The sequence below is a fragment of the Elephantulus edwardii genome, unplaced genomic scaffold (genome assembly GCF_000299155.1).
Source record: "Elephantulus edwardii isolate Elephantulus edwardi_28Jun2011 unplaced genomic scaffold, EleEdw1.0 scaffold00031, whole genome shotgun sequence".
Lineage (NCBI taxonomy): Eukaryota > Metazoa > Chordata > Mammalia > Macroscelidea > Macroscelididae > Elephantulus > Elephantulus edwardii.
The window spans coordinates 9,665,500-9,679,482 of record NW_006399781.1 but is presented as its reverse complement, the minus strand read 5'-3'; the positions used below and the strand labels follow the sequence as shown (position 1 = coordinate 9,679,482).

Here is a 13,983-nt window from a genome sequence, read left to right as displayed (position 1 = left end):
TTGGAATGGCACTTTTTTCTTTTCAAAATAGTTCCATTCAATCTGTGGAGGGGTGTGTTGAGCTACAGGCATCCCTGTAATTCACACCTTTGGAGAGGTCTCTGAGGGTTTAGTGGTAAGAACCCCAATTTCAACATGAAGCTCTTTCTTTCCATTTTTTAAATGTTCTATTGGCTTGCATACAGAATTTGTATACACTGTTTCATCTACATTGTGCTTCCCATGCTCTTTCATTCACATTATGTTTCATATGATCATTCCCATACATTTTGTTTTATAAAATTAATCACCATTGATCTATGCCCACTCCTGACCCGTCTTTTCAGGTCCTAACTGGACCGTTTCTAATTACTTCACCTCCTTCTTCCTCCCACCAAACTCTGCGACCCTGTGATTTCCACCCCTCCCGAACTCTCAGCTCTCATGCCTATCCTTCCCTTTCCCCCTTTGGACTTTCATACAAATATTGTTAGTTATCCTTCTATTTTTACAATTAGTATTAACCAGTATTTGTCCTTATGAGACTAATTTCATTCACTCAGCATAATACTCTCTAGCCTCTCTCATGGTATGTAATATTTTTAAAAAAATCATTAGTCCTAAGAGATGCATAATATTCCATCATATGAATGGATCACAATTTCTCAATCCATTTGTTTGTTGATGGGCTTTTCCCTTGTTCTTGCTATTTGTGAATAACACTGCTACGAATGTAGGTATTACATATCTCCATTTGTGTCTCAGTTCTGTTTTCTTCAGGGTGCATTCCTAGTGTTCTTTTTTCTTAGCTGATTTCCCTAGTTTCAGATTTGGGAATTAAGTTATCCCAAGAGATCGATGAGGTAATTATATAGCTATGATATGAAACCATTTGTTCTCAGCAACATTATGCAGTTTGTCCACTTGGTGGCATCCCAACATTGAAGAATCATTTACTTTGACTCATAACTCACCTTTGATGGTGGGGGAACTGTTATGTGGCAGTTATGGAACTATGTAAAATTATAACCAGGAAGTCTACATAAAAATATAAAAGTATTTTGGTATAAAATGTTTAAAATAGAAATAATCATATTGTACTTATTATAGCTACATAGAGTATTATGACTAGGGAGAAAATTTGAAAGAAAATAAAGTTCCCCCCACATTTCTCAAGTGATTTCCCCCCCCCATAAAATTCATCTATTTCAAATGCAGTGTTTGATAAATTTGGGGAACTGCCTACCGTTGTGTTACCATGGCCACACTCTAGATGGCAGCCTAACTCCCTGAAAGGTGTTCTCACCAGGGTTCCAGACAGTCCTCAGTCCTGTCACAGGCAACCACTGGTCTGCTTTCTGTCACTATTTCCTTCTTTTTTAAGGATTTCATGTGGATGGATTTATGCACTATAGGGTCTTGTGTCTGGGTTTTGTCACTTAACACAGTATATTTTAGTTTCGTGAATGCATTACAGACGTTCATATAGAATTCCTTTTTATTACTAATCAGTATTCCATAGCATGAATGTACCACACCTTCTTGATCCATTTATTAACTGATAGGAATTAGGTTGTTTTCACTTTGACATTAAACAAGGTCTGTAAACATAGTTTCTTTTTTTCTTGGATAAACACCAAAGTAGAACTGCTTGGTCATAAGTATATGCTTAATTATTAAATGCTTTTTTTAACTTGATGGTTAGTGAAGAATCATTAATAATTCAAAGGACACTAATTTTTGCCAAGCAAACTGGGAAAGAGAAAAAAAATAACATGAGATTTAATTTATATAGGCTTTTACTGCACTGCTTGCATTATATCCTTTCTGCGTTGTTGTTGTGTGCCATCGAATCAGAGCTGACCCTCCAGTGGGTTTTCAGAGACTCATGGGAAGAGACTGCCCAGTCTTCTTGAAAAGAGAAGCTGGTGGATTTGAACCACGTGCCATCAGGATTGCAATGGAGCTTCTTACCACATGTTGTTATGTGCTGTTTGAGTCACCTGTGACTCATAATGGCCCTATGTACAACAACTCTGAACACTCTCGAACCAATTTCATTACCTGTAACACACCTAGTTCCTCTAGTGTTCATTGGGTTTTCAAAGACCTGTTGTTTAAGAAGTGGATGCCAATCCTGCTTCCTTGTCTGTCTTAATCTGAGAGCTCAACTAAACCCTGTCCACCACCATGGATAACCCTTATGGCATTTGACACACTTAGTGGAACAGATTTCAGTATTATAGCAACCCTAAGTTATCTCAGTACAGCAAACTGATTGATAGGTCCTGTACCACTGAGAACAATGTTCTCCCCAAACACAATTAGACTTGCCAACCAGGTTCTGATTGATTTAAACAAGACTTCCAGCCTACACCTGATAACTAAATCAAAACAACCAAACAGTTTACATCCGACTTTCAAGTAGAGCAAAACAATCTACCTTCCAGAATCCAGCTGCTTCACACAGAGGTTCCAAACTGGGAACCAACCCAAACAGGGCTCAACCGACTTTTTAATACAAAGACCCACCTGTCCAGCCTAATTGATTTAATAAGAGGCTTCCACCCCACAGCTGATTGTTAAGTAAATTCAAACAACCAGTTAGCTTACACTTTTATTGTTCGTGAAATAAAAAAAATGATCAAACAGTTCACACCCAACTTTCAATTAAATCAAAACAACTTACCCTCCAGAACCCAACAGATTCACATAGGAGGCTCTCAAACTGGAGACTTTGTTATTAGACCATCAGAATTCCCTATTCACATCTAACGAACAATGTTAATGTTGTTAGGAGCTGTTGAGTCAACTATGACTCACAGCAATAGTGAAGCTTAAAAGCACACATAACTTTTAACTTAGTAATTAGTTTCTTAAAAATTTACCAGAGAAATTATCATGGGCCTAATAAAGATTTTCTATAAAGCACCCAGGAATAAACTCCCCCATCTTTCCTACCCCATTTCTCCCCTATCCCAAGCTTGGGGAGAAGTGAGTTCTGGTGACCTAATAATGGCAAAAAGGTGTGCTGAAATCCCAAGGGCACACAGTTCTAATCCACCCGCTCTTAGAGAGAAAGATGGGCAGTCTTCTCCAGTATGACTTACTGCCTCTGAAAATCTGCTGGAGGGTCAGCTATTCCAACTTGATTGTACATAATAACAACCAAAGATTTACATACAATGATACTCAGTGAAACTTGATTTCTAATTGTAATATCTTGGAAATAATGCAGAAATCTAATTTTAGGGGGTAAGTTTCACAAAGGATGGTTGATCTCAATGAATCAGTTGTATTCATCCATTAAAACTTACACTTTTGACAAATACTGCATAACACTGCTGTTATGAAATAGAACTGACATGAGGATTGAGGGAAGAATAAGAAAAGAATGGCTAGATAATGAACACTGCATTTAAACAGATGAGAGGAAGGACTGTCTGAAAGGGATCTATGATTAGGCATTGTATGTATGACAGCAGTCTGCAACAAGAGGTGCATTGCAAAGTGGACTAGGAGAGGAGGAAACGAGAGGGAGGGAGGAAAATACGCAACAGTGAATGAATGAAAACGCAAGCTTTCTGTAAACCCCCCCCCCCAATTTATTCCTTTGAAGAACATAAAATACATGAAAGGAACTAGGATGCACAACTGTTTGTGTATCTATTTAAATGCATAAGGAAAACCTGTAGGGAGATATATGGAACTTTTTTTGTGGTTCAGGTGAAAAATTACAGAGCAAATCTGTTTTCCATTCACTAATTTATATCTCTTCTTGAGATAGTCAAAACTTAATCATTGTAATAGCATCTACCCACTTCCATGTTTGAATTCTTGTTTCCATTCATCCTTTCCTGCCCCACCAAGCCTTCTGAGCTTTGTTTTAAGACATATGACTCCTTTAGTATACCAAATTTTTCATAATGGTTGTTTTTGGGTGGTAGTGAAGACTTGATTTTTAAAACATGTTTTTTCTTATTTCTGAGTGACTAAATTAGTAGAAAAGGAATTTCATTACCAAGCCAAAGGTAGGTGGTTTGCATCTACCCACTGCTCCAAAGGAGAAAGACTCTCCTCTTGTGTGATTTACAGCCTTACAAACCCAGTGAAGGTCTGGTGGCCTAGTGGCAAGAAGCTGCACTGCAATCCTGAAGGGAAGCAGTTCAAATCCACCAGTTACTCTGTGGGAAAGAGATGGAAAACCTCTCCCAATATGATTAACTGCCTCTGAAAACCCGCCAGAGGGACAGCTATGGGTCGGTTCCGACTCTATGCAGTGGAGGATAAACTATGACTTGGTTCACACTTGACAGCAGTGGATTTAAATTTACTCAAAGGGGAAAGAGACTCTTGGCAGTGTGGAAGGGGTGCAGCCTGGTAAAGAAACCTAACAAATCATCTTAACTCTTCCTTTTAAAAAATACACTGCAATATATTTGGCCTTTTGACAAGATAATTGGGTGATTGGTTTTGTTTTTTAACAAGATTTTTTCTCACAGAAACAACTACTTTGAAGTTTGGGGCAGGGAAGAGATAAGCCAGCAGTATCTTCTGGAGCCAGACAGGAAGAAGTGCTCATAAGATGGAAGGATTGTGGGTCATGTCAAAGGGACAGAGAAGTCACCAGAGCCTCCAATGGCCAGAGCTAGAACAATTACAGCAATGACACAGTGTTGGATTACACCTCAAAGCATGATAAATGTCCACAGTCAAAAAACAAACAAACAAACAAAAAAAACCACAAAATCAACTATTGAGTTGATGTTGACATCATAGGACAGAGTAGACCTGTCCCTTAGGCTTTTTTGGCATCTCACTTCTTGTGACTATATTGTCTTCTTCAGTCAAGAAAAGAGTTCTAACAAAATTATTTGGCTTCAAACCCTGTTTCCTGACCTTTAAGGCTCCTATATTGGGAAGGGAAGTCTGTCCAACGGTTAGACCTTACTCTTTGTTGTCATTGCTCCTGTCAGAGGAGTGCCCCGTGTCTGTTGTGCACGTTTAACTGTTTATTTCTGAAATGAGTTCCATTCTCTGAAACGTTATGCTTTATAAATGCTGCTTTATAATAAGGGAGCTCTGGTGATCCCTTATTATGGGTGGGTAAGGTGTTGGGCTGCCAACCCAAAGAGAGGCGGTTTGAATCCACCAGCTACTCTGAGTGATGAAGATGGGTAATTTCCACCCATCTGAAAACCCACTGGAGAGTCAGCTGTGAATCAGTTCCTGCTCAGCAGCAATTAGTGGCTTGGTTTTGCTTCATTTTTAGCTTTGTAATAGAGATGCTAGCACAGATTCAAGGGAGGACTAGCTCAGAGGATCTTATCTACTTTTGCCAGGCTTATTTATTTTGCTATTTATTTTCATCTGAAGTCTTGTGTTCCTCCCAGGGCTTTGAACCGGTTTGAAACAATTTGAGAATTGCTATCATAAACAAGTTCTGCATATGTGTTTCTATAGCAACCAAATCTGTTGCCCATGGTCTTTTGACCTGACTATAAAACAAAAAGCTGTGTCCCTCTGCAAGCCAGCAGCAGACCACATCACTCTTGAAGACGTGCTGCCCTGCACAGTTCTACTGAGAATATTGCTCTCTGAAAGTCTGCCACAGTCCTTCCAAAAGTTTCCGGAAACTGATCAAGGAGGTGGGGTTACTGGCGAGACTCCATCTTGAAGCAGGCACAGTTGTTTCTCACTTGGGTCCAACTATTCAGACAACAGATTTAGATGCTGTGCAGTGTGCATGGCCCTTGTTTATGATAATTACTGATCTGTTGTCTAAGCCCTGACCTCCTTTCCAGGCTTTTCTATCCCCTACTCTTTTATTTCTTGTTAATTTCTAAATAAGGGCACGTTGGCGGTGTAGTCTGTAGGGCATTGTGCTGCTAACCCAAAGATGATGCTTCTCTGGTGCTTCAGATCCGTCAGTGGCTCTGCCAGAGAAAGATGGGCAGTCTCCTCTCATGTAATTTTTATCCTCCAGTAGCCCACTGAAGGGTCTTCTATGAGTCTGTTTTGACCTGATGTCAACGAGTTGAGTTGTATTTATAAATATAGCTATTAGTGTGTATGTGGCCATTCTGCCAGGCAGGATTGATTTGCAGGACAGGTCCCTAAAAAAATAGAATATGTTAATATTAAACATATATGTATTTATGATATTGAATGTAATTTATCCAATATACTGAATATAGCATGGCCTGCTAGGAAAGTAAGCAAGTTCATCCTGGAGAAGGGGAAACCAGGCTACTCCTTGGAGGAAAGAATTTTGAAGCTCTGTCTGACATACTTTGGGCATGTTGCAAGGAGGGACCAGTCATTGGAGAGAGACATTATGCTTGGGAGGGTGGAGGGGCAGCACAGGAGAGGAAGACCCTGGATTGAGATGGACTGGCTCAGTGACTGGGGTAATGGGAGTGGGAGTATCAGAGATAATAAGGTTGGCTCAGGATAGAACAGGGTTCAGAGCAGTTGTACAAGGGTCTCTGAGTCACAAGTGGCTTGATCGCACATAACAGCAACATTTGTTGTTGTTGAGTATCAAGTCAGAATCGACTCATAGCTGACTCTCCAGCAGGTTTTTAGAACCAGTTAATTGCACGGGAGAAGGTTACCCATCCTTGGCCCGTGGAGCAGCTGGTGGACTCGAACTGCATGCTTTGGGGATTGCAGTGTAGTTTCTTACCTCTAGGCCAGAGCTCCCTTACATAAGTATAGATGTGCCTACAAATCTATGGCTATCCGAAGCTGATGCAGTTGTCTTGATCTAGAGTAGTACTTTTTCCGCCTCACTGTGCACCTGATCACTCGGAGCCGGTGTTGTTAAAATGCATCCTGGAGGACCCCACACAGTACTTTCAGATTCACTAAGAACTGGAGGTGAAAGTAGGAGGCAAGATTTGGCATCTCTAACAAGTTCCAGGTGGTATTGTTACTGCTGTTCCTGGAACCACACTTTGAGAACCACGATGTGCCAAGCACAGGAATAAGATTAAAGAGAACTTTCCTGTTTTGACATCTAACACTGAGTATAAATTGCATGGAAGGAAATTGCCCATCCTTCTCCTGCACAGCAGCTGGTGGAATTGAACCACCTGCCTTTGGGACTGCAGCACAGGTTCTTACCTCTAGGCTACCAGTGCTCTCTATTGATAGATAGATAATGGGAAAATTGGGGGGGGTGTGTGTGTGTGTGTGCGTGTGTGTGTGTGTGTTTGTAACCATGTATCCTGGAGAGTTGACTATAGAAGTTAATTGGCTCCATGCATCTTAATTCTCTTGTTATGTGAAGCCTCCCAGACGACTGCTGTGCAATAGATTTAGCAGAGCAATGGAGAATACTTGGCCAAACAAGATTGCTTTGCTTAAATCAGGTCAGGGAGGGTCCTGTAAAATGCTGTGTGCTTGTTCCTGCATGTGACCAGTGCCTGCCTGTTCTAAACTAAGGAAGAACTCCTTTTTTCTGTGTGCACATTCCTGGCATGAAGTGTGTGCTGTTGCTCACAGATCAAAAATCTAAGGGCTCGCTGCCCACCTTTCCCTGCAGGAGACCCGCGGGTGGGAGGTACATGCGACCCAGCTGGGAGCCTCAGCTCTGGCACCTGCTGCTCTTCTTCTGTCCCCGTGATGAACCCAGAGCCTGTCACTATGGCTGCACTGGGCTGTGTTAGCCATTTTTAGTGATTCTAATTCTGCCCCAAAATAGTTAACTTATGTCTTTGTTTGTTCATTTGGCTTTTTTGGTACCTTAAAAAAACAAACACCCAAACCCCTTAGCTGTTTAAGCTGCCTTTCTCTTTATGTTCTCTCTTCCTCCTTGCAGTGTATTTTTATTCTGTGTGGAGTTTTAGAAAAACATGTTACAAATGAACAGTGGTGCTTACTGAGACGGCCCAAGCACACATCTCAGCCGAGCGTCTTTGCTCATGGTTCTGTGAGTTGTGTGGTGGCCCAGCCGCATGTAGTGTCCTGTGGGTGTACAGTGTCCCGTCTGCCCTTGCAGAGCTTGTGTGGTTGGTTAACTGTTGAACAGGCTGAGAGAACAGAGAGGCCTCTTTGCCCAAAGACACTATCTCTGTGAATCACATCTTGAGTCCCTCTTCTAGGCCGAGAAAGTCTCTTCCCATTAGTTGTGCAGGAAGAAGGGAGCAAAAATATACTTTTCTTCTTTCAGAAGAATATTCTTATGCCTTACTAATAAGAAATAATGGACTGAAGGGGGGGAAATCATGTAAGTGGGCCAATTTATTAGCCGAGAGGCTGGCAGGCTGAGCCCATGGAGAGGTCCCTGCAGGGAGCCCCGGAGGCCTACAGGGTAGGGCTTTGCCAGCTCAGTGGCAGTTTATCCTGCAGCTGCTCTGATGGAGAAGGCTGGGGAGTCTCACGTCGTGTGACTTACACCCTCTGAAAACCCTTTGGAGGGTCTGCTATTAGTCTGTTCTGAATCAACAGCAATGAGTGTTTTGAGAGAGGCATTTTGGAGGACAGGTGTGGTGATCTACTTCTGAAAGACTCGCCTTGAAAACCGGATGGGGTAACTTTACACATATGGGGTCTCAGTGAGTCAAGATTGACTTGACAACCAAGTGTTCACATTGCATATGGTGGTGCTGAGTTGCTTCTAACTCACAGAGCCCCTATAGGGCAGAGAAGAACTGTCCCAAAGTGTTTCCTGTTATTGTTGTCCAGTGTCAATCAAATACAATTCATCTCTAACCTAAGAACAACAGAACTGACTCTGTCCTATCTTGTGCCATCTTCACTATCTCTAACACACTTGATGTAGGCTGTAATTTTTTAATGGGAGCTGATCAGGTCTTTTCTTCTGAGAATCTACTGATTCAAAACTGCTGACCTCTCAGTTACCGGTCAGGTACTTAACCATTGTACTACCAAGAAGTTGTTGTTAAGTGCCGTCGAGTCAAATGAAAAACCTGAACACTTGTTTCACTTTCATCCTTTCTCCAGGTTCATAGGGTTTTGGGAGGCAAGCTGTTGTGGAAGTGGCTGCCACTCCTGCTTCCAAGCTTGTTTTAGTCAGCGAGCTCCACCGAACACTGTCCAACATGGGTAACCATTATTGCATTTGACTCATCAGTGTCACAGTGTTTAGCATCACAGCCACCACAAGTTACTCTTTTGAAATAGATATCTGTAGAAGCAACATGCATAGTACTTATATTGCTATGCTGTTAAATTCTTTGGTTGTTTGTTTAATGCCGTCGAGTCCAGAAATGATTTTTCTATTAAGTTCTTAGTTTAGATTTTATGCCATCCAATAAAACATAGTTATCTTCTTAAAAGTATTGTACTTAATAATTTCCAGATTTTTTTAGCAGCTTTATTGAGGTATAATTTAACTTACATAGCTAAATGGTTATGTGCGACCATCCCCACCTTTCCATTTAAAAACATGTCCATTATCCTTCAGATTTTCTCTCACCCCTTTGTAGTTAACCCCCTTTCCCACCCTCCCCACTTCCACCCTTCGCCCCAGGCAACCACTGGTTTTTGTTTTTCTGTAGGTGGGCCTTTTCTGGACATTTCACATCAATGCTATCACATAATATGTAGTCTTCTGCTGCATCTGTCTTCTTTCAGTTACCGCAATGTTCTTGAAGTACATCTGTATGGAAGTATTTATTATTGGTTTGTTACTTTTATTCCTGAATAGTAATCCACTGTATGGATTAGTGCCCAAGAACCCTGGTCACATAATAGTTAAGCACTCAGCTACTAACTTAAAGTCAATGGTTCAGACTTACCCACCGGCTTCTTAGGAGAAAGCCCTGGCAGTCAACTCCTATAAAGATTCCAGCCTAAGAAACTCTAGAGGGCAGTTGTTGTTGTGTACTGTTGACTCAGAATCGACTGAGAGCTGACCCTCCAGTGGGTTTTGACATGAGAGGAGATTACCTTCCATGGAGCAGCTAGTGGATTTGAACCACCTATCTTTGGGTTACAGTGCAATTCCTTACCACTGACTTGACATTATTCAATAACAACAAGCCGAGAGCTCCTTACAGGGCTTATTACAGTACTTGTCTGTAATACATGGGATCTCTATGAGCTGAAACCAGTTTACCAGCACCCAACAACATGGCTCCATCATTTTCTTTCTGACTATAAACTAAACTTCATTTCTAGGGTGTAGGAACAGCTGCATTCTTTGACTCTTAGTTCCTTTCCTCCTTTTATAAAACCAGCAAAGGGCAGTCCGTATCATGTTCCAGCTCTCTGAATCCTTCTTTCCTATTTCTCCCCCCTCCTTCTTCCCTCTACCCCTTCATCTCTCCCTCTCTTTCCAGCCAGAAAAGGTTCTCTGCTTCTGAGGATTAGGTTGGCTTCAACCAGATAATCCCAAATAATCTCTTCATTTTAACATCTTTAACTTTAGTCACATCTGTGTACTCTTTTGCTATGGAAGGTGACATTCACAAGGTCTGGGAATTAGGACATGGACATCTTTGGAAGAGTCATTATTCTTCCCACCACATAAGTATTTCCTACAGTCTGTGGTTTATAATTTTATTTTCTCATGCTATCCTTTAAAGTGCAAACATGTTTCATTTTGATGGCTTCCAATTTATTGACTTTTTCTTTTATGAATCATGCTAAGGTGTTGTATCAAAGAATACTTAATGAAGCATCTGAAAGATTTTTCCTGTTTTCTCCTAGAATTTTAATACTTTTATATCTTAAATTGAGATTTATGATCCATTCTGAGTTAATTATTATTGGGTACTAAGTAAAGATCTAAGTTTTTTAAAGTTATTTTTAATGTACTTATCCAATTGTCCAATTATTGAAGACATCTCCCCCTCTCAAAGGTCTTGGCACCTTTATGGAAAATCAGTTAGGCCCAAATTATGAACATATATTTCTGAATTATAAGTTCTCTGTAATCAATAGATATGCCTATTCTAGCACAGTAAAACATTCTTTCTTTGTCACTATTAGGAATGAAGTTGATTTTAAATTTAAAAATATTATTACTCGGAATTTATTGTTGTTGTTAGGTGTCATTGAGTCAAGTACAACCCATAGCAATCCTATGAACATGATCTGAACTCTGTCCTATCCTGTGCCATCCTCACACTTCCTGATATACATCAGAACCCATCGCATCAATCACGGTTTCAATTCACCTGGTCAAGAACCTTCCTCTCCTTTGCCGAACCTCTACAAGGAGTAGCGCCTTCCTATCAACATGCCCAAAGTATGTGAGGCAAAGGTTTATCATCTTTGCCTTCAAGGAGCACTCTGGCTGCACCTTCTCCAAGACATATCCAAGGAATGTTCAGTGCTCTTCAAACACACAGCTCAAAGGCATCAATTCTTCTGCCATCCTTATTCATTGTCCAGCTCTCAGATGCATAGACCATGGCCTTAATCAGATGCGCTTTAGTCCTCAGGTTATTGATGAGTCTTCCTATAATCTTGATGCTACATTCCTCAAATAATTTGAGAAGTCCAGCTTCTCAAATAATTTGCTCAGCCTACAGATTGAATAGGTATGGAAAAAGAATACAACACTGATTTACTCCCTTCTTAATTTTAAATCATGTAGTGTTCCCATGTAGTTGTCCCATGTTCCTTGTAGTGTTCCATGTAGTTGTTCAAAACACACATTCTCACCACTGGGCCAACTGGCAGCACCAGGATAGATGCTGAAGAGATTGAGATTGTTAACAGCTTCAGTTTGCTTGGCTCTACAATCAGCACTCTTGGTACCAGCAGCCAGGAAATGAAAAGATGAATTGCATTGGGAAAGGCTGCTGTCAGAGACCTCTCCAACGTACTGGAGAGCAATGTCAGTCTGAAGACTAAGGTGTGCCTGATATAGGCCATGGTCTTTGCAAAAAGTTCTAAAGATGTCGCAGGTTTTGATATTACTTTTACATTAACTATCCTGATAGATAGTACTAAATTTTCTGCTTTGAATTTGAACAAGTTATTGTTGGTCTTACTCATATTGCTTTTGAATTAAGTAATAGTATCAAAGCTCTAATTTGTTTTCTTACTCTTTTCAGATAAGCCTTTAGAGTCTCGTAGACTCTACAAGAAGTCCATTGAGAACTCGCCCAACATGGATGCCGTTTTTGATGAGGCCTTTCAAAATATGAGGAAGCAGTACCCTGGGCAGCTTTCTCAGGAGACCTGTGTCCGTGCAGTGCAGGCTGCAGTGCATTTTCCTTACGAAGTGGGCATCAAGAAGGAGGAGGAACTGTTCCTGTACCTTCTGCAATCAGGGCAAGCTCGAGCCCTGCAATATGCTTTCTTCGCTGAGAGGAACACGAATAAGTGGTCAACTCCCTCTGGAGCTTCTTGGAAAACAGCTTCAGCAAGGCCTGTCTCCTCAGTTGGTGTTCTTGGTAAGAATGGTTAATGTAGTTCTCCAAATCGACACACACAAATGTTAACATTTGCTGAGAGCCACTCTGGGCTAAACCTGTTAGTTGTGGTGGTTGTTGTAAGGTGCTGTTGAGTCAAGTATGACTCATAGTGACCCTTTGAACAAAAGATCTGAACCCTGTTCTATCTTACACCATCCTCACACTTCCTGACACAATAGAGCCATTGCGGCAGTCACTGTGTCAATCCACCTGGTCGAGGCTCTTCCTCTCCTTCACTGACCCTCCGTCCTTCCTAACATCACGTCCTTCTCCAAGGAATAACCCCCTCCTAGCAACATACTCAATGTATGTGAGGTGAAGCTTCATAATTCTTGCCTCCAACGAGCATTCTGGCTGCACCATCTCCAAGACATATGTGTTTGTTCTCTTGGCTGTTCATGGGAGGCTCAGTGCTCTTCTCCAACACCACAGCTCACTAGCATCAATTCTTTTTCTGTCATCCTTATTCATTGTCCAGCTCTCAGATGTATAGCAAGTAATCAGAAAAACTATGGCCTGAATCAGATTCACTTTAGTCCTCAAACTGACATTATTATTCCTCAATAATTTGGAAAGTTCCCTAACTGCAGATTTTCTCAGGGCAGTGCATCTCCTTATTTCCTGACAAGGGTGTTAATTGTGGATCCAAGCAAGGTGAAGCTGTTGACAGTTTCAATCTTCTCCACCTATCATGAAGTTGCCTATTGGTCCAGTGCTAAGAATCTTTGTTTTCTTGACACTGAGATGTAATCCATACTGAAAGCTGCATTCCTTGATCTTCTGCAACAAGTGCTTCAAGTCCTCCTCACCACCATTAGCTGTGGTAGCTGAGCTTTTCTCATTCCAACCTGTCAAAACCCAAGCAAAACCATTACATTGATTCAACTAATGGAGACTCTAGGAACTGGAGATTATAAGTGCACTCTACAGATTTTTCTTGGCTGTTTTCTTTAGAGAAGCAGATCACCAATATTTTCATCCATGGTGCAGTGATTGGATTGAGTTGCTATTAGGTTAAAAGTAGAGATCAAATTACTTATGACATAGCCTAGAGACATTAACTAGAGTTGCACTTAGGTTACACTGAAAAGTTTGTGTCAAATGTGTTAATGGTTACCCACAGCGGACAGTGTTTGGAGCTCTCTGATTAAAACAAACTTGGAAGCAAGAGTGGCATCCACATCCATAATAGCTTGCCTCCGGAAACCTTATGAACCTGGAGAAAGGATGAAAGTCAAGCAAATGTTAAGGATTTTCGTTCATAGGGTCGCTATGAGTCACCTACGACTCGACACCACTTAACAAAAAACATCTAACACCAGAGGCTGGCATTATTTTACTCACGTTTACTTGTTTCCTGTATATGTCTCTCTCTCCTGGAACTTCCAACAATGCTTAAAGTGCTTACTGCAGAAGGTCAAGGGCTGCAGCCTTCAATAAAGATTGCATTTCACCATCAAGAAAACAAAAATCCTCACCACTGGGCTAATTAACAGCACTCTGATAGATGGAGAAGAAATTGAGAATGTTAACAATTTCATCTTGCTTGGGTCCACAATCAAAACCCTTGGCATAGCAATCAGGAAAACAAAAGAAGGGTTGCATT

At 41.0% G+C, this 13,983-nt stretch overlaps 1 protein-coding gene across 1 annotated transcript in view; it reads left to right on the top strand.

Annotated features, from left to right (window-relative positions):
- The window catches only part of EHHADH (enoyl-CoA, hydratase/3-hydroxyacyl CoA dehydrogenase), a 54,830-nt gene that overhangs the window by 33,422 nt on the left and 7,425 nt on the right, over positions 1 to 13,983 (top strand). Inside the window, exon 6 of the mRNA XM_006884088.1 lies at positions 12,015 to 12,356. Within this exon, the coding sequence (XP_006884150.1) occupies positions 12,015 to 12,356 (342 nt within the window). The remainder of the gene's footprint in view (positions 1 to 12,014; positions 12,357 to 13,983) is intronic.